We start from the raw sequence: 22956 nt of genomic DNA on the forward strand, positions 1-22956 counted from the left end.
ATTAGATTTATATGAGGTTCATAATTGAATTGAATTTATACGAGATTTATAATTTAATTGAATTTATATGAGGTTCATAATTGAATTGAATCTACATGACGTTCATAATTTCATTGAATTTATACGAGGTTCATAATCTACCTGGACTTACGAGATGTCCACGACTTGATTCGATTTACAAAGCGTGAAATTTACAAGACTGGCTTCCAAGTAAACACTGCCCTCGATTCCGAGTAAACGAGAGAAGCTGGAAGTGTCCTCGAAATTAGAATCGTTGGAACGACGATCATCGTGTCGCGGTTTGTCTTGTCTAAAAAAAAAAAAGAAGAACCAAGGAAGTCGAGGATCCTTTTTCGAGTTTAGCGTCAGAAACGTCTACTCTCGGCGCGTCTTCCTCATCCGTTCGACGGTGCTAAATTTTTCTGCTCCCGCGGTCGAGATTCTCGCGAACCTCGGGGAAGCAAAAGGGAAACGACAGGGAGAGAGGACGCGTTCAGCACGTGCTTCGACCTCGGCCAGCGTTTCCCAAACTGTTTCAACTCGTGGTACGGTTTAATTTTAATTTTAAATCACTTGTTTTTCTCTACTCACGCATAAATCCTCATAAATGTTCACTGTTCACAAGCGAGATTCTAATCGCAAGGAACGTGCAAATAATACTGTAAAATCGTGAAAAAAAGGAAAGTAATATGTAAGAGTACCATTGCAAAGTCTTAGAAAAAGTGTAAACACAAGACGGCGGAGTGAATTAACGGAACGATTTTTCGTTCGTTTTTGTTTTTGAGGAGTACAGTTCGGGAAACGCTAGATCGGAGCACACGTATGCAAAGGAAAGTCGTGCGCGATATTTTCGTTGGCAAAAAGGCGAACGATGCCGTCAAAACGAAAGTTACGAGCGCGGAATGGACGGAACGTGGGAGGATAATATCGTCGGGGCAGAAGGGGTTGGCAGGAAAAGCTTGCGAAGTTTCGGAGTAATAAACAACGACGAAACTCGATCGTAAAAAACCCTATCGTACAGCTTCTGTCTGCTCGAGTATTTTTTATTTGATTCGTTACTTTCCAAGACAGTCTCGGCACACGCAATAAGAAATACGATCTTTTTCCAGTGTCGAATTCAAAATCTCGGAGAAATAATCTTAGAGAAATAATGAAATAAAAATATCGAGTTAATAATTCCCCCGAGAAACAATCGAAGAACCGTAACTCGTAAATTATTGTCGCTCCAGTGTATGTTGGGTCATTCCTGACCCGTTAGCAGCGACGCAATTCTTTAAGTTCCCAAAAGGGTAAGATCAGAGATTAAAATAATCCCCTCGTTAGAGCCTGGAAACACCCAGAAAGAAACCACCACGTTTGAATGGGACACAAAGGGAAACGAGACCGTAAGGGTTGGCAATTATCCTCGAGCGTTTCTTTCAACGGCGCTTTTCTCTTCGGGTCGTCTCTCCGTCGCCAAAGTTCCCGATCGTTGGAACACGGTGAAAGACAACGGGAACTCGTTTGGCACAAGTGTCGCCGCGGCTACGCGCTGGAATTTCGAGAAATCTACGCCTTGAAATGCCAACGACAGGGCCCCCATAACAGGCTCCCTTTGTTTCTACACATTTCGATCTTGGCTTATCGCCAGTCGCGCGCAAGTCTTCTCACGCGGGTCGATGGTACGATTCGATTAGGTGTGGCGCCTTTCGCATAAATGATTGGTGCAAGTGCGATCGTTAGGTACGATTAATTGCGCGGTGATTAGAAAATTGAGGAGCCAGAAGGGTGGAAAGATATTTGAAGAAATTGAATTTGACTGCCAGGGGCGTATATATTCGTTGAATCCATTTTTAAAAAATATCAGCTTACAGGGGATGACGAGACGAAACTTTTTTATGTTTACAGTTTATTCATAGGACGGTTAGTTTCGGAAATAAAAATTGAAAAGTTCGAGGTTCGTTGCAAAAAATTGAATTTCAGGGAAAAGGTCTTCCAAGTTTTCAATTTTTATCTCTGTTACTAAACGTCGTGCGAATAAATTGTAAATACAAAAAAGTTTCGTCTCGTCGTCCCCTATAAGCTGATATTTTTTTTAAAGTCATAAATAAATTATTACGTCACTTTTAGTTATCTAAAAATAAAATTTTAGTCTCGTAGGAAATCTCACGACTGTTAGTCCAACAAAGAAAAAAATAATAGCGATTAGTGCGTTAAGGTTCTCGATGTCCAGAAGTGGCAGATCGCTAGACAGACGATTCGTGGGCGAATCGAGTATTTTTAAAACGCGCTCGAAGCCGAAGGATAGAAGCCAGACAAAAATAAAAGAGCAACCTTTTCGGGGGAGGTCCGATGAGAATTCCATTTACGAGATCCCAGCTTGGCAGAAAAATCGACGATCCTTTACGGGGAATATTTTTGAAAGTTTCACGAACTCCGAACGCAAAAATGGCGCTGCCCCTTCCAGGGATACCGAGCCGAGTTATTTTAAACAGCTCGGGACGCGAGTAACCACCGAAGCGGTCGGTAAATATTTTTCGACGACAAAATTTTAATTATCGAGCAAATTACTATCGTGCGAACGCGTCGTCGGTCACTAAAATCGATCGTGATGTCATACTATTTAATCGATAGATTAAACAGGCTCCAATCACAATCAATAATCTCGTACCGAAATTCGAAATTTTCTGGTATCTTGATCGATTCGAAATCACGGAATGACTCGCAGCTGCCGCGTTTCTACCGAGACATTAAAATTGGATGCTCGCGATTCCCGGAATTGTTTATTTCGAAGCGCGTGTAGAAACGAAATCCCTGTTTCCATCTAAATTATAAAACGATATCTTGATGGATGCGTGATCACAGAACGATTTCTACGAAACTCATTTTACGCAGAATTTTGTATTCATTTTATATATATATATAAATATATAAATACAATTATAGAGCATACAGAATAGCTATTAAAATCGATCGAGGAAGTTTCCATCGAGAAAATGACGCGCTGACGTAAGCGGCCGTTACAGTTCCTCCCATTAGGGTTCCCGCGGCACAATGGAAATATGGTTTTTCCGGGAAGACGGTCAAAGTCGAATTTAACGCGGCCATCTACGGAAAACGTGGGGCCAAACATCTGGCGAACAGATCCCGGAGGCCTCTCGCATTAAACGCTTTCTCTAAACGGTATTTCGCTGACAATGCTGACTACCGACGTTCCGTCGGAATTTCCGGCAATTGCACACGTGCGTCTGCGTACAAACAGCGGAACGCAGCCATTGTGCCCGACTGGCCACCATATAAACTACCTGAGACTTTCGGAGGAGTCTTACAAACCCATAAACGGCATAAATCACGGATTCTACGTGCCGTGTAATTACAAGACGAAATTACAAAACGATACAAAATAAAGACTCGTAATTTATTTACACGAATTATTCAACGTACCGCGTTGTAATCGTAAATTGCGAAACTAAATTTAAAACTAAATTCAAAACTAAATTCAAAACTAAATTCAAAACTAAAATCTCACGAGTTATTTGGTAGAAACTAATTTTTAAAATTTCGGATACGTTAAAAAAAAAAGAAAGAAACCGCAAAAATATTGATTTTATGAAGAATTTGTATATGTATATTGGTGATTGGTAATTAAATAAATGTTTCACCTTGTATTTAATCAAATAGACTTTGGTAAATTTAATCAATAACGAGGAACGAAATTTTTCAAAGAACCGAATGGATGAAAAATTCAGTCGCAGGGACTAGGATCAGTCCGACAAATGGACCACTCGTTAACGCACGTGTTCATTCGTTGGGAGAATTGTTTATGTAAACATCCTTTCACGCGTCCAGCATGTCGATTGATTTTCGTCGTATACTCCGACAGTATAGAACATTTTTCGTAGAAGATTCAATTCTCTAAAGAAAAGCCTCCTTGTACAATTCTCAAAAAACTGATATTTCACCAATTATTTCCGAACAATTTTCCGTACGATTTGACAGCAGTTTTAATTAAAAATTGTCTACTGTGTGTAATTCGAAAAATATCGATCGTGAATAAACTTGACTCGCTAGGCCTTCTCGCGAATAATTTCGCGTCCTAAAAGCTGGTGCACTTGGTTTTTCTCATTGTTTTTCCTGTTGCGCGAGAGCGTTTCAATCGCAAGATCGTCGAGGTCCCTGACGAAATCTTCGCTTGAGCTCTGGCGAATCCCCCCCGTGGCAAATCGCCATCTCTTTCATTGTCCAATTGGTAATATCAGTCGCTATTACCCTGTTGAATACATTTAATAGACAAAAGATTGGCAGGGGTTCTCATTTCAGCGTGTGATCGAGGTGACGCCGGTCGAACGACGGCGTGGAAACGCGGTCGACGGGGTTGAGAATATCATCGACGGTTTTGCTAATAACGGGCGAGCCCGGCTGTACATATGGCATTCAATGACCGGGCAATTGGACAATTGAGCTCAATCATAATAATACACATATATCGTCGCAACGCTTGGCATTTCGGCCCGTTATCAATAAATTTATTTGCCGGAAAGTAAATTCGCCAAACGACCCCGTTAGCTCTCGTCTCGAACCGATTTCTGGCATCTCGATTAGGGTTACTATCTATGGTGTCTATCATCCCCCGTTTATTTAAACCTAACTAGATTGCGGATCTTATGTATCTATGATATAAGCTAATATAATAAGCACAGGTTATACATAACCAAAAGGTATGTCATTCATGCGTAATGAAATTAACAATATTATTATTATTACTCGTAGAATATATATGTTCGATATACATGAATTATAAATAGACTGCAGATTTTATGTATGTATGATACTAACTAATCTAATAAACACACGTTAGACAAAACCGAAAGGTATGTCATCCATGCTTAATGAAATAACAATATTATTATTATTAATCGTAGAATACGTTCAATATACATGAATCGTAAATAGACTGCAGATTTTACGTATCTATGATATAAACTAATATGATTAGCACATGTTAGACGTAACCAAAAGGTATGAGCACTAGTGCAAAATGAAACGACATCGTTATAATAATTGTAGAATGTATTCGACAAACATTATACGTATTCGACGCATCCATGTCGTAAGTGGACAAAAACCGCAGTGTAATAAATTCCATTGTGCGAGTAGCCGAAGACTCAGGGTGCCAAGTTATTAAAGGAAGACGTAGTTAAAGGGACATAAATCAACGAACTGTCCCATAAGTACCTCTCCGATAGGCTCGTTATAATCTAGACTGGCTATTTCCAGAGTCGACCGACTTCGAGGCAACCTGGTTCGTTCATGAATAGCCTAACGAACCGAGAACAGGCCACGTTTCCCCGTACGTTTGTTTGCCTCCCCCTCTTCGTGGTCAGCGATTACGGAAGCCAAAGTACGCCACGATCGTTTCCCGATTGTTACGAACGTATGCGTACACGTTCGTATCAATTCGTCACGGACGTGTGCGAGAACAGTAAAACTACAAAGGTTTCCAATTCCACATGTTTGGACTATCTCGAAACGACCTACGTTGCATACACGAGGATCGTAAAGAAAACTGGCCGCGTGGAAACGTCGTCGTCGTCGTCCGTCTCGATGCCGCGCATCGAAGTCTCCGGAATATAAACGCGCTATCGAACGAACGCTTGACTCGCGCTTGTTGTCGGCTAACGTTCCGTACAGTAGCCAGATTAATTCGTCCGGGCTCGTCCCATTTTTTCACGTTGACTCCGCAGACAAAGAGGTACGAGCTTACCGCGAGGGCGACCGAATTCGACGACCCCACGAGGTTTCAGATTACGCCGATCCCCGCGCTGCTAGATCTCATTTTCGATTCTTAATCCGACGATACGATCCAGAGATCTTTCTCGCGTTCAACGAGCCGATGTACCGGATTGAACACGCGGTATTAATTCTACAAAGCGGGAACATGATACCACGAACCCTCTCGCGGCTCTGCTTTTTTTTCCCCTGACGGAACAAGGGGATCAGTCGCCGCTTAACTTCGCGATGGAACGATTTTCTATGTCGGGACGCGATACAATTCTATTAGCCACCATTTGATCGTTAATCGTGCGTAGTCGTTCTTTGTAGATAAGCGCATTATTGAAATTAATATTCGGGCTGGAATAAATGAAATCTAATGCGATTGAGCGTGAAACATTTTCAACGAGATGCAGACGATTCAGATTCCGTTGATTTAGCTTCCTTCGTTGATCAATATTTATTGGTTCATTTTCTGTAGGCATCTCAACATGAAACAATTCGTTCTAATTAAATTGTGTCGAGGATTTTCCTCGATGCGGAATAAATTAAATCTAACACAATTGAGCGTAAAACATTTTCAACGAGATATACAGACGATTCAGTTTCCGTTGATTTAGCTTCCTTCGTACGTCGACATCCGCGTTTTAACTCTCTGCATTTCAACACGAGGCAATTAAGTTCTAATTCAGTTGATTCGAGGCTTACTCGACGCACCAGGTGGATTCCAAAGCCCCTATTAAGTCCACGTAGCTCGGAAACTCGATATTAGAACGATCGCGCGGTTTTGTCTTTCCTCGAGTAGCTTATACCTTTTATACCTTTGACGAAACAATTTTCTACGTTTCCAAACGACGATGTATCGCCAAGGGATTTCGGAGAATGAAGTTCTCGGATCGCGTGAACTGCCTGTAAAAATAACACGAGTCGATTTTGCAATCTTTCCGTGGCATTGTTTGTCTTCGTGGACCGAGATCGTTGGCTTATCTTAGTGACGAAATTGTTGTCTACACGTGGACGCAATGAATGATATATTACGTCCCACTGCTGATGGATTACGAGCGTAACGTTTCTCTATAAATAATCTTCGAGTTTAGCAGTCATTGTCTGAATCATCCACCTCTCGCTTGATAAACAACGGACTATCGATAATGCCTGATAAGAGTGAGACGTATTAAAATTATTGGTCAATGTTATCCAAGTAAAGTGAATAATAACCAATGATATCTCGGTTAGTATCGACCCGATCGAAAATTTCTGTGGGACAGAAAAGTTTCTAAATATAATTTGCAACAACTTTTGTCTCGTATGAATTTATCGTTAACGCCACGGTAGTGGAGATATCTCGCATTTCATGGCTGGTGCTCCAACTCGACTCTATAAATTGATTCAGGTTGGGAGGTAAATACTTCACGAACGAAACTAAACACTCAAGGGAACACAAAGGAATCAAGGTCACCCGGACGCCACGTAAAAGAAAAACCGTCGCAACAGGTGTCCCGGTTATGGTACCCTTTTCTCGCGTGGGTCTGCGCCACCATGGCACAAACAGTTCCCAAGATGCATCTATTAGTAGCCACAGATAGGGACACACCAAGCGTATCCCGTTCACTGAGACGTTTCTCGAACGTTCTAATTAAGATTCCACCGAGGGTCCGTTGTTTGATATAAAACAACAGCGCCGAGGGAGAGAGAAGAAAGCCTAAGGGTTACCACGAGCTGACAGATAGAAACGTTCAACGGTTTGACGGCCGGAGAGATTCAACTCCGTTGGAGAGGTACAAAACGACCAACTCGCTCCGCCTGCATAATTATACCTTAAAAAGGATGATCCCTTTCGAGGGATTAAGGGACAGCGCTCAAGACCGGCTGCTATCTTAATGAGCGTATGGAACGCTCGCCTGGCTGCCTCCGTCGACGACCAGACAATCGTAATTAAGCTTCGCCAGCTTTGGCCGAGATCAAGCTTGCCACGGGTTCTTGGCTCATTCCCAGAAACTGAAACACCACGGATCGGGGCATCTCGTCCTCCGAGCATCCTTGAACGAGAAAAAGCTTTGAAAACGCCGAGCTCCACGATGGGAGTGTAAACTACACTGTTTTGGCTACTACTTGTCCAGGCTTTCCAGAAATGAGCTCGAACGAAACACTCGTTGTTTCGTGATTTACGATTAAATTAATTTCATTCTCGAATAAGCGTTTATTATTGTGTTTATTATTGAACATATTCTACCATTAATATAACAATATTGTCATTTTGCGCAAGTGCACATACCGTTTAGTTACATCTAACATGTGTTACATCTAACACGTATATGCCCATCACAAACGGATATAATCCACAGTCTAGCAACGACGATACAAACTAGAATTCCACTGAACGAACTGTTTGTCCTCCACAATTCCACGTAAACGCTGTTTCACCGTACATCGATTCGCTACATCGAAATGCTACGGGTAGCGGACTGTTGCCGGTTGGCGCGCAAAAGAAACAATCAAAATCGATACGGTTTACGCTAACCCTACGATTCCCAGGCACTCCTACGCTATGTTTAGAAACGGCATAGGATTCCGTTACGCGCCACCGTGCCGTCGGATGGAGGTATACACTGGCGAACTATTTTAATGAAGTTAAAACAACCGGTCGCGTTATTATTTACACGCAGGGCGAGAGGTATTCTTGGCCCCAGCCCACTTTTACGAAAAGAAGACAACAATCGGCCATTGAAACAAACGTTGAACGTTCCAGATACGGAACCGCTGGATCGATAGAGCGACCGAGCCAGCTAGCTGGCTCCAATTCGCCGAGTTAGCGCCATTAAGACCCTCGTTAATCACTGCGTCTCGGAGACAAGGTTTGGACGAAGGAGTCCCTTTCGCGCGACACTTCCTCCGAGTAATGAGAACCGATGGCCGGCGATCGTACGCGGACCGCGTCGAACTACGAATCCATTTTCGTCGACACGCCGTGACGAACGACTCGGTTTAATCCGGTCGTCTATGCTAGTTCCTAGCCAAGCTGTCGTTAATCTCCTCGAATACACCGTGAACCGAGACGCGCGCACGCGGCGGCTGACGCGAGACGCGCGAACGTAATCCGTGTTTATCAGAAACGCATCTATTTCTGAAACGGGTTTGCTCCTTTGCTGGCTTTCCGATTCACGGTGAGCTCGCGCGACGGAAGCCGACGATTATTGGCGGATTCGAAGTTAGGTCGATGGGTTTGAAGTTTTTGGATTTAAGGCTGGGTTAGATCGAATCAGAGAGTTCCCAGCGGGAGGAACCTGGAGAGAAGTCAGAGATTACATTTTGGGATGCATGGGGTGGTCGTTGAATTTGTTACGAATTTTAGTTTCATGAAATTAGGGAGAAAACTCGGGAGAAGCAACTTGGAAGTTATACCGGGGTGCGACACTAGCGCCACTTTCCTGATATAACCATCGATGGAACCTCGAGGCTTGCACCCTTTCAAATCAATTATTTCTATCGTGATACGGCAGACGATTAGTTTCAACCACACTTGTCTCAATAAATTGCAAAAATATTTTACGTGGAACTAAATTGAATAGCGCATGAAACAACAAGTGTATGTAATTCATACATCGCTTACACTCGCGGACACTTTCTTCAATTACATACGAAACTATTCAACGTGGAACGTAAATCATTCGCGTTGAATCATTCACGAAGCGTACGCAAACGTTCAAATATCCCAAAATTTAAATTCCCTAACATATATTCTCCACGATCCACGTCTAATCGATAACTTCTTGGTTCGATGTTAGAGCTTCGCCTTTCTTTTTAATCGTCGTGGCCCTGGGGATGGAGTTCGAGACTTCTGGGTCGTTTTACAGTATTCGGATTCGTATACACGTTCGGACAAGCTTTCTACGAGATCCACGGACACGGGTAATAAATAATGGAGATCCGCGCGACTACATAGTCGGACAGCGGCGGACGACACGTGTACCACGATTGTCGAGAACGATTGCGAATGGCCAAGCACATGGAATATTTTTGGCACGTTCCGTTCCCGTGCAAAGCTCTGGCTGGGTAATCCGTCTTCTGCTAGTCTGCACCTGCATCGGTTCTCCGTCTTCGTGGACAACATTCGCCCGGAAAAATACTGTGATTGATACACGTAGATAATAACTCCGCTTCTATTTTCATTTCACCTCCGTTTTCTCAGTTCATCTGTGAATAATTCTGGTATTATTATCTTTACGAATTTCAAAAACTAATTGTCGCTCTTTCTTCCAAAAATGTCAAAGACAATTTTGTTCGAGATTGGAGTAAGTCTCGGGAGATAATAACTCCTCTTCTATTTTCATTTCACCTCCGTTTTCTCAGTTCATCTGTGAATGATTCTCATATTATCATCTTTAACGATTTGGAAAACCGAATGTCGCTCTTTCTCCCAATAATTCCAAAGATGACTCTTCTGTCTTAAATCGGACGAGACTGCAGAAAAAATATTTTGAGAACGGGTCACGGGAAACATAACGTCGAACAGTTCGCCATTAATTTACGAGCGGCGCGTGCTATTCCCGATAAACCCGCGGCGCGGAACCGCTCCAAGTTCTCGAACGCCTTTTCCAAACGATGAAGAGATTTATTGGATGGAATTAATGCCCCTAGCGATCGCTCCTTTATACCACAATGTTATCAGTCGCTTTCACACCCGTGGCTCGGATAATTGTACCGAACAATTCAGCTTAAAATATGGCCGGAGTGCTTCTGCTAAATAAGGTGCAAACTGTCCATCGTAAATTACTACGGCGACTGTCCCAGATACCGCTGGACTGCGCCGATTAATTGGACCGGCTCTGGACTGGGTTAGGTTCTTCTAATCCCACGGGGTACGTAAATCATTAATAATAGCTGTGAACTCGTCGATTATGTTTTTTTCCAATGGCAACTTGCGGCGCAACGCGTTCGCGAACGAAGCAGTGAAACCGAGTTACAGTTACGGGCGACAGAGATTTGTCGAATTTGATTCGTACGGATTAGAACTGGTTTCTCTCGGCTTTGAATTAAAAATTGCTGCAACGAATCATTTACGATTCCGAGTGTACTTCGACCTCCTTTTAATTTCTAGAACCGCGATTAATTAATGTTCCTCGAGTTAATCGCGCGACGGTTGCAGGAAGCAAGTCCGAAACCAAACGTAGCAAATGGGACGTGAGAATGCACCAGTCGTCCCATTCGGGGAGCATTAGCCATTAGCTAATGGCGGCCGCATGAATCTCTCTCGTTTGACAACGCGACCGAGCTTCCACGTTTATTTACTCGTGTCTCGCGCCATCCCGCGGCGGGTCGGCTTTCTCTCCTATTTTCTCTTTGTCGTGGCCATCAAAGCGCGCAGGGGAACGCAAATGCATTTAGGGATGGCGCGGTCTACCTGTTTACGCCCAAGATCTGTTCAAATTTGTACTGAACGGGACTCCATTTTCGGAGGAGTACGCAATATGTTCATTTTCCAGTGTATCCCTCCCATAAAATAGTTTAGAAACGTGTAAATATCGAATTAATTTACGTCTGATTGACAGTGTATAATATTTGTCACAATCCAATTACGAATATTTATGCAAAGACACGTGTTTACGAATACCGATGATGGATTGAGACTCAAGGAAAAGTACGTCTCATCTTCTAAGCAGTGTAACAGTGTACTTCATAGTTGATATTTTATATAATTTTATAGTAATCAGATATTCAATCTATTCGATCGAGTAGAATGTTATCAACTTGCTAAAGTCTTACACTTGAACCTACTCGTTTACATCCTACAACAACTTCGATCAATAAATGTCCGTAATAAATCCCGACTAAGGATAGGAGACGAAACGAAAACGAACGTTTTCATTAGAAGAATATGAATTGCGCCTTGATACCTTCACCACGAATATATCTTGATTATTATTTCTATATCCACGCCGCGGCGGATGGATCGTGGCAGATGGCCCACGTGATGTCATACTCAGAAATCGAACTTCGGCTCGAAGCGTCGATATTTCGAGAATCGTCGCTGGATCGTCCTCGACAGCCTTATTTGTCCATTCCGTTATCGTCACTCTGGAAAAGGCAACGAGAATTCAGTAAAAATTAAGATAACGATCACTTTTATCAAATTAAAGTTCTCCTTTCGATTCAGAAAATTTCGTACGAAGCGATGCAACGAATCGGGAGGAACTGGATGTTGATCGAACCGGAGAGTTGTTTGCGCGAGGTTCGATTCGACGATGTTGGAAGCGTCGAGGAACGGGGCACGTGACGTGTCCGAAAAAAGAAGCGGGAACGGAACTGGCAGCGAGAGACAATAAACTCGATCGACTTCCGTCGAGTGTGCTCTTAGGACAATCAGTCATTTGTGGCCCGCGAACGCGGTTCGAGGATGTTTAAAGACGAGGCAAAAGAGACCAACGCCGAGGGAGACCAAGATGGGAATTAAAGGTCTCGCTCGCGCGATCCTCGGGGGAAGTCCCGGAAATCGTGGGCGAAACGGAATTCGCCCCGATTGGACGATACGCGGGAGCTTCTTCGCTGCTGTTATTACGGAAAACGGCGAGTCGTTGGTTCTGGGACGGCTGCCATAGATTTTTAACCAGCTCGTCCCCGTTCGACAAATTTTCGCGAGATTGCCAACGTCTTCGAGGAACAAAAGGCGCTCTGTGAGGAGGCAATTAGGGTTACCAAGAGGAAACGCGACTGACGTTACCAACGGACCAATTTGTTACGCTAAATATACAAAATTCGCGGGCTGGCTGCAAGTTGCAGGTGTGAGGGATTTATTTATCCCAGAGTAAAGAGGTTGAAAATAATTGGAACTAAACTCACTCGATGAACTGTTACAAATTATATTATGTATAATTTGATTCTACGTGAAAAATTGTCATATGAAAAAAATTGTTATTCTACAAAAATTGTTATTCTACAAAGTCTGCATGACTAAAATTTTCTCTCGAGCAAATTACAAACTCTGGAACCTAACGTTTGACGTATTACTTATTCTTGTATTCTCGTCAAAATTGATGAATTCTATCCAGGTTTGTTTTCATCGACACTCGGCTCTTAAAATTAATCGTTGCAGCCAGTATGTACGTTGAAACCAGCTTACAGAGAGTCCAAAGTAAAATTTGATTTGTAGCTTCCATTGAGAAAACTGCTCTTCAAGAGCGGAACGCTTTATCATGCGAAGATCCGTCCGTCGAAACGGTCACTCTTTTCCCTATTAACCGGTACAATGGCACACCTCCAGGAGGCACAGTATGAGCTCCTCCGCTTTCGATAATATCAGAATATCAAAACAACCCGAAAGGAAGCGTTCGAAGCCGTAATCACGGCTCGAGTCGTAAGGAGACGAGAGGAGACATCCTCTCTACGGACCTCTAAATTTAGTCAGACGCATTCTGACGACGGGGAAGAGGCGAATCGACCTAGGAAGGGGACTCAAGACGATTCCAGATGGAACGTCGGAAGGGACAGTGTCGCTATGCGTTTCTGGCCGGCGTCCAATCCGCGACACCTACCGAGCGGTCTTCATGAATGGACGGAAAACGAGTTTCCTCGGTCAGAGGGACGCGATTTTCGCGAAAAGGGGAGTACCGTGCGACGCGTTCGCAGACGGAGCCAAGTTTCGTGCTTTCCTTTTCGCTGGATCGAATGCCTCGGTGCTCAAGGTCGAGCAGCGATCGCTCAATCGCGCCGCTTCGCGAGAAACGATTCGAGTCCCCCGCTCTCGAGCTGTTTTGATAAACTGGAAGCGATTAGAGCTTCGAGGTTTTCTTTGGTGGAAGGATAAAATTATCGAGCGGATTCGTCCGGTCGCGTTAAGTCTTTCGATGAGCTTGCGCGCGGACATCTGGTCGTTGTTTTTGTTTCACGCTTTTAACCGAATGAAACGAACGCCCATGGGCGTTCGTCGCACGTGTCGCGTTTGTTCGATTGGAAATATAAATTTGAAACGGATGGAGCTGGAAACGAGGCTCGAACTTTTGTGCGAACATCGTTTACGTGACTGATTGCTGAAGCATTTCATCGGTACGCTCGCAATTGGCAATTCGAGTATTCGATTATGTGTGAAAATATTCGCGTGATGATATCGATGTGCGATGTTTGAGTAGCATTATCGTTCGTACAATAATATTGACGATTTATTTTCTACAGACTGGCTTTCCCACTTATCGTTTACCACTGACGCAGAACAATAATATACTACGCGCTTCCTGAACACAGGCTTTACGAAGATAAATCGTAACAGCCCCGCCGCTTGGCAAGTGTCTGCATCTTCTAATTCGATTCTTCCGCGAATCATGGTTACGATACCGCTCGCGAGATTGCGCAAAGGAAATGCGTGGTGCGATTCAATTTTTCGAGCGTCGAGGTTCGATTAAAGCCCTGGCACTCTTCGATTAAGTTGATACTCCAGTATTTCTCTGTTGGGTCCTCGAGTGCTGTGGAACTTCAAATATTATTACCATTATTAATATTCCTGGGCTCGGTTTCGTTTTCTTTTCGCAACAGCAACGAATCTCTGCAAGATAAAATAAGATCGACATCGTTGTTATTATTCGTTATTTAAGATTCAGTATTTAGATCTTATTATATAAATAATATCACTTCTTCTGGAATTCACTACGTGAATCGACAACGTTTCTACGGTAAAAAACAAAAAGGGAATAAGAAAGAAGATTAGGTGCGCCGAGTAGACGGCAGCACTGGTCGACGATCCGGTCAGAGCCATCTCGGGAAATATCCTCGACACTTCTTGACCTCGGTATTCCTTTTTCTTTAAAAGAGTAACAAATGTTCGCGAGATCAAATAAAATTGACATAAAAGAGCCCCTGAAGTAAATTGTTTCGTCTTTTTATCACTTGAAGGAAACACGGTTCCTGTCGCCATATAAAACGTCCCTAATTTCTGTCACAGATCTGAATCATCCCGACGTCGTGGTGGTGCCGGTCGGTGAGAAGCTCACCTTGCGATGCTCGTCAAACTCCAACGGAGATACGACCTGGTACAAGGACGACGAAATATTCCGGCCGTCAACGCCCAGAATACGGCTGATGAAGCAGTCCCTGAGGTTCAAGTACGTCGCACCCGAAGACGCGAGCCTGTACGGTTGTCGCGTCGAATCGAACACGACCATAGAATGGAGGAACGTGACGATACGAATCGACTCGTTGCAAAACGACGGCTACCAGCACGAGGTCGACAAACTGGGAAGTACCCTCGGTGCTCATCGAGCCGAGGAAGAAACGAACGAACTGGAAATCGAAGCCAGAAGTCAGTATCCCTATGATTTAACGCTAAAACTACTGCAATTAATCGAATACCTATTTTCAAATTTTTGTATGCTCTTCTTACAAGAAATGTATGGATTACATACACGTGTTTCATGCGCTATTCAATTTAATTCCACGTGAAATATGGAAATGATGGAAAATAGCGTCACGGTAGATATAATTAATTCGAGAGGGTTCAGGAGAGTGGCGCTAGTGTCGCGCCCTGTATAACTTCCGAGTCGATTCTCCTAAATTTTCTTCCTAATTCCATAATAAAAATTGTATCTGTGTCCAAATGAAATTACCAACGTCCGAATCCGTTTTCCAGACTTGCCAGAGACCCGATCGCTGCACTTGGAGAGCGACGCCGCGGACAACGACGCCGACAACGAAAAGAGCGACAACGAAACAGCTGGCGAGCACAACAACACGGCCCCGGACGGAGCTCCCTCGTTCAACAAGAGCATCGAGATGCCAAACGTGGTCGTGAAACCGGCAGGGAACATGCTGCGCCTGAGGTGTCCCAGTCTCGGCAATCCAAGGCCGAACATCACCTGGCTGAAGAACAACGAGGAGCCGAAAAGAATGCTCGGGACGTACCTCGTCAGCAAGTGGACGTTCAGAGTGGAGGATCTCGTGCCCGAAGACAGCGGGAATTACACCTGCGTGGTGTGCAATTACTTGGGTTGCATCAATCGCACCACCAAGGTCGAGATCGTCGGTGAGTGTCTCACCATGTCTAAACTATAACCTGCCACAACGAATTCCATCGTTTCCGAACGGTTAACCGTAGTGGTACCTTGAACGAGACCTTGCGAGACCTTGAAGAAAATCGTCGAGATTTGATCTACACAGACGAAGGTATCGGGTTGTAACACACGAGCCAAGTGATGCAGCTAGTAGATGGCGATGTTCTTGAGTAGCCAACTGCTTCTGTTCGACCCTTTGCGACTCTATGTCGAGGGAGATTCGACAAAGATAGAAAGATCATAGTTTCTTTTTTTTTCATACTTTTTCTGTCGTCGATTCGAATTCTACTTTGCGTTATTTATTCTTCGATGCTTCAAAATTCAGAGTGCAGAGGTCTATGTCGACCCTTCTTTTGACTCCGAAAAGTTACCACGTATCCACGAACATGGAACATTCACCGGTTGATGTTTCACGTGTTACAACCCGACATCTCGCGACACCCCTATGAATCTTCGGCAGAGGTGCATTAAAACCACGTGACTTGGTGAATCTGTAGAACGTTTCCCACACAAGCCGTACATCAAGGACGAGTTCCCGAAGAACGTGACCGCGCTGCTGAACAGCTCCGTGAACTTTACGTGTTCGATCGTGTCCGATCTCGAGCCGTACATGCAGTGGTTTAGGGTCCCCGAGTATCCAGGCGACAAGGAGAAGTCTCCGAAGGGGATCTTGGTCCAGGTACAGCGGCTCGTTACTGTTCGGTGGTGGAGGTTCCCGTTTCTTTCGACGAACGTTCGTCGCTGAGAGCGTTCTTAGCCGCGAACAATTTCGATTCTGGCACTCTGGTGACTTCTGGTGACTTGTGGCGTGCTTTTATCGATTTAACAGTGACTAACGATGGTGGAGGAGCTCCGGAGGGCACTTCTATTCTTACAAACTTTCAGGTGCTGCTTCGCGGGACCTCCTCGATCTTTACGGTGTTTTTAACTTATCTGTTTTTAATGATCCTCCAAGGTGCAGGTCTCCTCGTGATTCTTTCTGACGCGTTCAACGAGATCCCTTGGAATCACGTTCGAACGTGTAGTTCTACTTTTAACTCGTTGACTGCCAGAATGAAATTCCTACGAGGCTAAATATCTTTTTTATACGATCAGAAAAACGGATCTCTAGAATTTAGCAATTCTATCCAGATTAACTTTTCTTTAACACCTGACCTTCAGAATTCGTTTATTTAATTCCTCGGCGAGAATCCCTCGTGTGTGGCGGTCAACGTGTTGATAAGATCTCTGAGGTGGTGGCCTGAGGTGTATCCGAGAGATCTTATCTAACTCCTTCAGCTCTAACTCCTAGAGCCTTCTGCAAGGCGAACGAATATGGTTCCAAGCGACGTTCTCGCACTTTTTTCTCCGATCTAATTCTGGAGCTTGGTAAAGAAACGGTGGTTGGGTCTATTTTTTCCTGTAGAGAGCGTGAAACACCGACCGATACTGACCAGAGCGCCGAGAAACGCCACCGTCCTGATCGGAACCAACGCAACGATGACCTGCGAGGTGCTCTCGGACGCGCATCGTCACCTCGAATGGTATCACGGTTATCACACTTCTTTCGACACTGTCAACAAAACCAATCACAGTTTCCGGGTGGAGGTCAAGGTGGGCACCGTAGAACCAGTTCAAACTGCACGATAACTAGAGCTTTCGCTTTTCACGCTTCTCCCGTCGACGACTATGAACTCTGTTTTCCGTTCTTCGTTTGTCGATACGGCGGACTTCGAGGACTTACTCGTTCCCAGCTTGAGGTAGTTGCACGATTAACGGACTGCGGATTTTTATGCATTTTTGGGAAAATAAAAAAATATTGAAAGTAAAGTGTTTGCAGAGTGAAATAAATGTAAGTTGAATTTTTGTTGGTACGTTTGCAAAGATCCGCAGTCTGGCGATTAATTAAAGTCACGTAAACGCAGTCCCACTCGGTGAAGTCCCTATCGACACAAGTCCAGCCCGAGCGTAATCGATTGGTCTTGTAAACAACCTTGGCAACCGATAGATTTTGCTCAAACTTACTCTTTCTACATGTCTGTATATAACTCCTTCCTCTGCACAGACGTGCCAACTCTGCGTTTCTCTACGTTGCATTAGCTTTCTTTCATCGGTGGCCCCGGCATTTAAATTTATTTGACACGTTCGACCGTCGACGTTTCGCAGGATGGCAGGGACGTGCCCAATCCAGAAGTGTTGGAATTATACAACGTGACCGAGAAGGACGAGGGATGGTACACCTGCATCGCCCAGAACACCCTGGGTGAAACGTTCAGCAGCGCCTATCTTCGAGTGGTAGAATGTGAGTACTGGAAGAGCTAAGAAAAAATTAATTCTGAAAGTAAAGCATCGGAAATGAATTTTAATGAAACTCTCGGACTTCGATGAAGTCGCAAAAATAAATACCGAGAGAGTGCGAGCCTCGAGGTTCCCTTGATGACCGCATCAGGAACGTGGCGCTAGTGTCGCGCCCCGTATAACTTCCAAGTTGCTCCTACGAGAATTTTCTCCTAAACACCATTTCAATATACGTATTTATGGGATCGACTGTATATCCATAGTAACCCTCTTTTTTTATTTCGAACAGCTCTGGAAGATCCCAGGGTGCCGATTCCAGCGAAACCACAGATCCTGGTGAACGTTTTGGCCGCGGTGCTGTTCATCTTCTTCGCCGTGGGCGTGGTGGTGGTCATCTACATCTTCCATCGGCTGAAGCGGGAGAAGATGAAGAAGCTGCTGGCGATCGAGACCGCGAGGGCCGCGGTAGTGACGCAATGGACGAAGAAGGTGATCGTCGAAAAGCAGAACCTGGTGAACGCGCAGAACGTGCAGGAACCGTTGCTGATGCCCGTGGTGAAGATCGAGAAGCAAAAGTCGACCGTGGCGGCGGAGGACAGCAACGGTGGGAGCATATCCGAGTACGAGCTTCCCGTGGACAGCGCCTGGGAGCTGCCCAGGGAGCATTTGTCTCTTGGGAATACCCTGGGCGAAGGGGCGTTTGGCAAAGTCATCAGGGCGCAGACCAACACTGGGAAACCTGGAATTCCCAGCGTGGTGGCGGTGAAGATGTTGAAAGGTATGTATCCAGGTCCTTTGACACGTTGACTGGCACACTGATTCGCTTAGAAACGTCTAAATGACCACGACTCAACTACAAACTTGTTGCAGAGGGTCACACGGACGCGGAGATGATGGACTTGGTGTCCGAGATGGAGATGATGAAGATGATAGGCAAGCACGTGAACATTATCAACCTCTTGGGCGCCTGTACTCAAGGTGGACCTCTTTATGTCGTTGTGGAGTTCGCTCCGCATGGAAATCTGAGGGATTTCCTTCGAGACCACAGACCGTCCTCCGGATACGAGCCAACGATTGGCCAGGAGCCCAAGGAGAAAAAGACCCTGACGCAGAAGGATCTGGTGTCGTTCGCGTACCAAGTGGCCAGGGGGATGGAGTACTTGGCGAGCAGAAGATGCATCCACAGGGATCTGGCCGCCAGGAACGTGCTCGTCAGCGACGAATACGTCCTGAAAATCGCTGACTTCGGTCTTGCCAGGGACATTCACTGCCACGACTACTACAGGAAAACCACAGACGGACGACTGCCTGTTAAGTGGATGGCGCCTGAGGCTCTGTTCCATCGGGTGTACACCACTCAGTCCGACGTGTGAGTGTTTCTTGTTTGATGATATGATTGGTTTTTTCTTGAGTTGTGATAGTACGATGGTGCTCTCTTGTTACGAGGTTCCATGTTATTTAGAAATCTCTCCTGCTGAAAGCAGGCTGAAACCTAGCTGAAACCTAGCTGAAACCTAGCTTCTATAGCTAGGTTCTCTAATGTGAGCCTGTTAGACCTTCATAACGAAATCATCATCAGTCTTGTTAGCGCCATCTTAGAACGAAACTCCTACATTATTCAGAAACGTCCCACAAGTTTGAAGTAACTTTATTTTTGGTAATGTTTCAGATGGTCGTACGGAATTCTGTTGTGGGAGATCATGACACTGGGTGGCACGCCCTATCCATCCGTACCATCCGTGGAGAAGTTGTTCCAGTTGCTGAGAACTGGTCATCGAATGGAAAAGCCACCGTGTTGCTCCATCGAAATGTAAGTGCACTTTCAGAATCACGGGGTTCCTGTGTCGTTGATTAACTGCTGTACGATAATCCAAACGATTCAATCGTTACAGATACATGCTGATGAGGGACTGCTGGAGCTATCAGCCTAACGAGAGGCCGATGTTCGGGGAGCTGGTCGAAGATCTTGATAGGATACTAACGATCACTGCGAACGAGGTGAGATCTCTCTTCTATTCTCACAACAGCACATCATAGATCACGGTGTTACGATCGTCATTTTTAGTTTAGAAATTTACCAACATAAAATAGCTGAAAATATCATAAATGAACAGATCGGTTCAAAAAGAGTTTGTAATGTTTTACCATAAAAAGTAAGCGATATATTGTTTGAGGTTCAAAATGAACTTGTAAAACAGGTAATTTTTAAATCAGAAATCCACCGAAATGAAATTTCCATTGAACGATGCAATTTTCACGAGTATCTTTCATCAATTTCAGGAATACCTGGACCTCGGTCTTCCTCAGCTGGACACACCGCCGTCCAGCCAGGAGTCTAGCGACGCGTCTGACGACGAGGGCGAGGAGAAGTTCCCTTACTTGCTGTGAACCGAAACCCCGAGGAATATTGGTCTTCGCCGATGAACGTGTACGATTCATATCAGAACACGAACGCCCAGGAGGAACGACGAACGAAAACGAGGAAGAGGCGATCGAGGAACGAAGAAATGGAACGCTGGTGTACGGAGGTGGATCGACTGACCCAGCGAGCACGCCAAATAATATAAATCAGTATTGACCTGTTAGCGCGTATTCTCTAGAGTTAAGGTACAAAGGCGATGAAAATACCTGTCGATTGGAAAGCGACTCCGGAGGAGTTCGAAAAGACCGATTTCGTCAACGAGAAGACACTGTATTTATTTCCCTGTGTCGTTGATACCCTGGGGACCCGAGGTTCGAAACAATGCGATCGTCGTCGATTGTAAGGACCAGGCTTGTTTAACGCGTTGACCAATGGAGCATTTTTCCAGGAGTTCGTTAAGTGGTACTGAACCATGCTCTCGAGAACGAGGCGAGCTTTAGCCCTTTGCACTCCGAACTTTCTGATTTCAGTACATTTTTTCCGAGCCTCTTATATTGGCCCAATCGGACAGGCCTGGTTCAGACGATCCCTCAGTATTGGAACGTTATTGTTCCCGGATATTTTTGTACGTTTCTCAGGTTTCGTGGCTTGTTCGATCAGCAACGAACGCCTCGACGAGGTGTGGAAGTGTCCTTTTTAATGTCGTCCAATTTTTGTACATGTTATCACCGTGCCATTGATAAGTGCCTTGGGGAGAAGTGAACGGGGAGCTCCGTGTCAGGGCTTTGTTGTAAAAAGGGAGAGGGGGTGTGTGTGTATGTGTGGAGGAAACGGGACGAATTTATCTCGATACAAACGTGTTTATAACTAGTCAATTGATGAAACCTTGTACGTTTCACTGTAACATAGTTAAACGATAAATATGTATAAACTGTTGGTAGTAAATGCCTATCAAACGATAAAAATAATGCATACTTTCAGTCCTGGAGCATTTATTCGAAGGATCAGTTTGAAGAAATCCTCGAGGGCGAGAAATATTTATTATTTTTATAGGTGAGTGTATATGTTGGCGTTTCTCGTGTGAACGCACTCGAGTGGACAACGACCGCGAGTTTCGCATCCGCGTATTTTCTAAGCTTATTTCTGTCTCTGTAAGAAGAGGATACCGTTAGATTGTAAGAGAGATCGCGAGCCACGGTTTCGTCTGATTCTTATTTTTGAACATTAAAATACGAATTCCGATCTATAAATACAACTGAATCTAAATTTACAATACTACACCAGTGGGATTTCTGCGCAAAATTGAAAGTAATTAATAGATTGGCGAGACGTGTTATGTATATATAGGGTAAAGATTGAATAAAAATAAAGAAACTCGGGCAGGTAACGACGCTGATGGCTCCGTTTCGATGCTCCAACGACACGCGCGCTCGTTGGCGATGAAGAACATATTTATGTACAGTATGGACCGCGAAAATTCTGTCCCGTGTGGGCGGAGCCTGTCTGGGCGGGGTCAGGAGGCGTTCCCGTCGCAGTTGCTCCTCCCACAAGAACAAAACTTTCGTGCTTCCAAAATATATAAAATTCGAATAACGCGTAATTTCGTACCGACACAACGAGAGCATTTTGCACGCGAACAAAAACCGATCACATATCGTCCACGTTGATGTACAAGCAACGGATGTATAAATGGTGCATGCGAGAGAGGTGCTTAGCGGTAGATAATTTATTTTCTGTATATTGTTACTTAGGCCGTACCTCTAGGATCCCATTTCTTTTGTATACTTTCAGATCTAGCGACTCTAAGCGATTATGTAAAATATGTGCGATACGACGATCGAGGAAGAGTATATAAAGCAAAAAAAAAAATATATATATATATCTCGTCGACCGGAGATTTTTGTATATAGCACCCCCCGACTTGTTTATTTAAAAGTTTCATTTTCTTTTCTTTTTTGTTACCCAGCACCTAAAGGTAGCCAGTAAACCAGCATTTACCAAGGTAGAATGTATGTATAGTTTCTGCGTAAATATTGGATTATTATTGTAACGTGAGTTTCGTCTCGAATAAATCATTCGAACCCACATCACTTGATGCACGTTGTTTTTTACTCTAATTTTCAATAGCTTTGTATATAAAAAAGCTTGATTTTTTAAAATTAATCGACCTACATCTAGAACTTTATCGTTCAATTTTTTTTATACTCTTAATTCTGTAGGCACGAATAGAATACTCGATGATCCGCTTAAATATTTCATTAACAAACGATCGATAGTTCGAATAATCGGATAACATTAACACGCATCGAGTCCTTCGATAATCCAATTACCAAAATCACCCCGAGTACCCGTAAATCGAAATCGATTGGATCCCGGCGTATAAAAACGGGATACATGGGACATTTAATGAATATAAATGATTAAACAAGCCTACTTAATAGCATGATTGATCGAAAGAGGATGTCAAAACCCCCACCATTAGTCACGAAACCGCGTGTCCACAGAAAAGTTGACTAAACAGCGAACCGATGG

General features: G+C 44.3%; 1 protein-coding gene across 3 annotated transcripts in view; it reads left to right on the top strand.

Annotated features, from left to right (window-relative positions):
* The window catches only part of LOC128890387 (fibroblast growth factor receptor homolog 1-like), a 62902-nt gene extending 40393 nt beyond the window's left edge, over positions 1-22509 (top strand). For 2 of the 3 annotated variants that reach the window (XM_054148829.1, XM_054148837.1), the window contains exons 3-11: positions 14681-15037; positions 15365-15757; positions 17191-17378; positions 17931-18066; positions 18352-18840; positions 18933-19431; positions 19732-19872; positions 19955-20060; positions 20343-22509. In XM_054148829.1, the coding sequence (XP_054004804.1) occupies positions 14681-15037; positions 15365-15757; positions 17191-17378; positions 17931-18066; positions 18352-18840; positions 18933-19431; positions 19732-19872; positions 19955-20060; positions 20343-20450 (2417 nt within the window). In that variant the 3' untranslated portion in view covers positions 20451-22509. Of the gene's footprint in view, positions 1-14680; positions 15038-15364; positions 15758-16282; positions 16465-17190; positions 17379-17930; positions 18067-18351; positions 18841-18932; positions 19432-19731; positions 19873-19954; positions 20061-20342 lie in introns of all 3 variants that reach the window. The other variant, XM_054148847.1, reaches the window with a different exon arrangement.
* Positions 22510-22956: the final 447 nt, after the last annotated feature.

The sequence above is a fragment of the Hylaeus anthracinus genome, unplaced genomic scaffold, assembly GCF_026225885.1.
Source record: "Hylaeus anthracinus isolate JK02 unplaced genomic scaffold, UHH_iyHylAnth1.0_haploid 0, whole genome shotgun sequence".
NCBI lineage: Eukaryota > Metazoa > Arthropoda > Insecta > Hymenoptera > Colletidae > Hylaeus > Hylaeus anthracinus.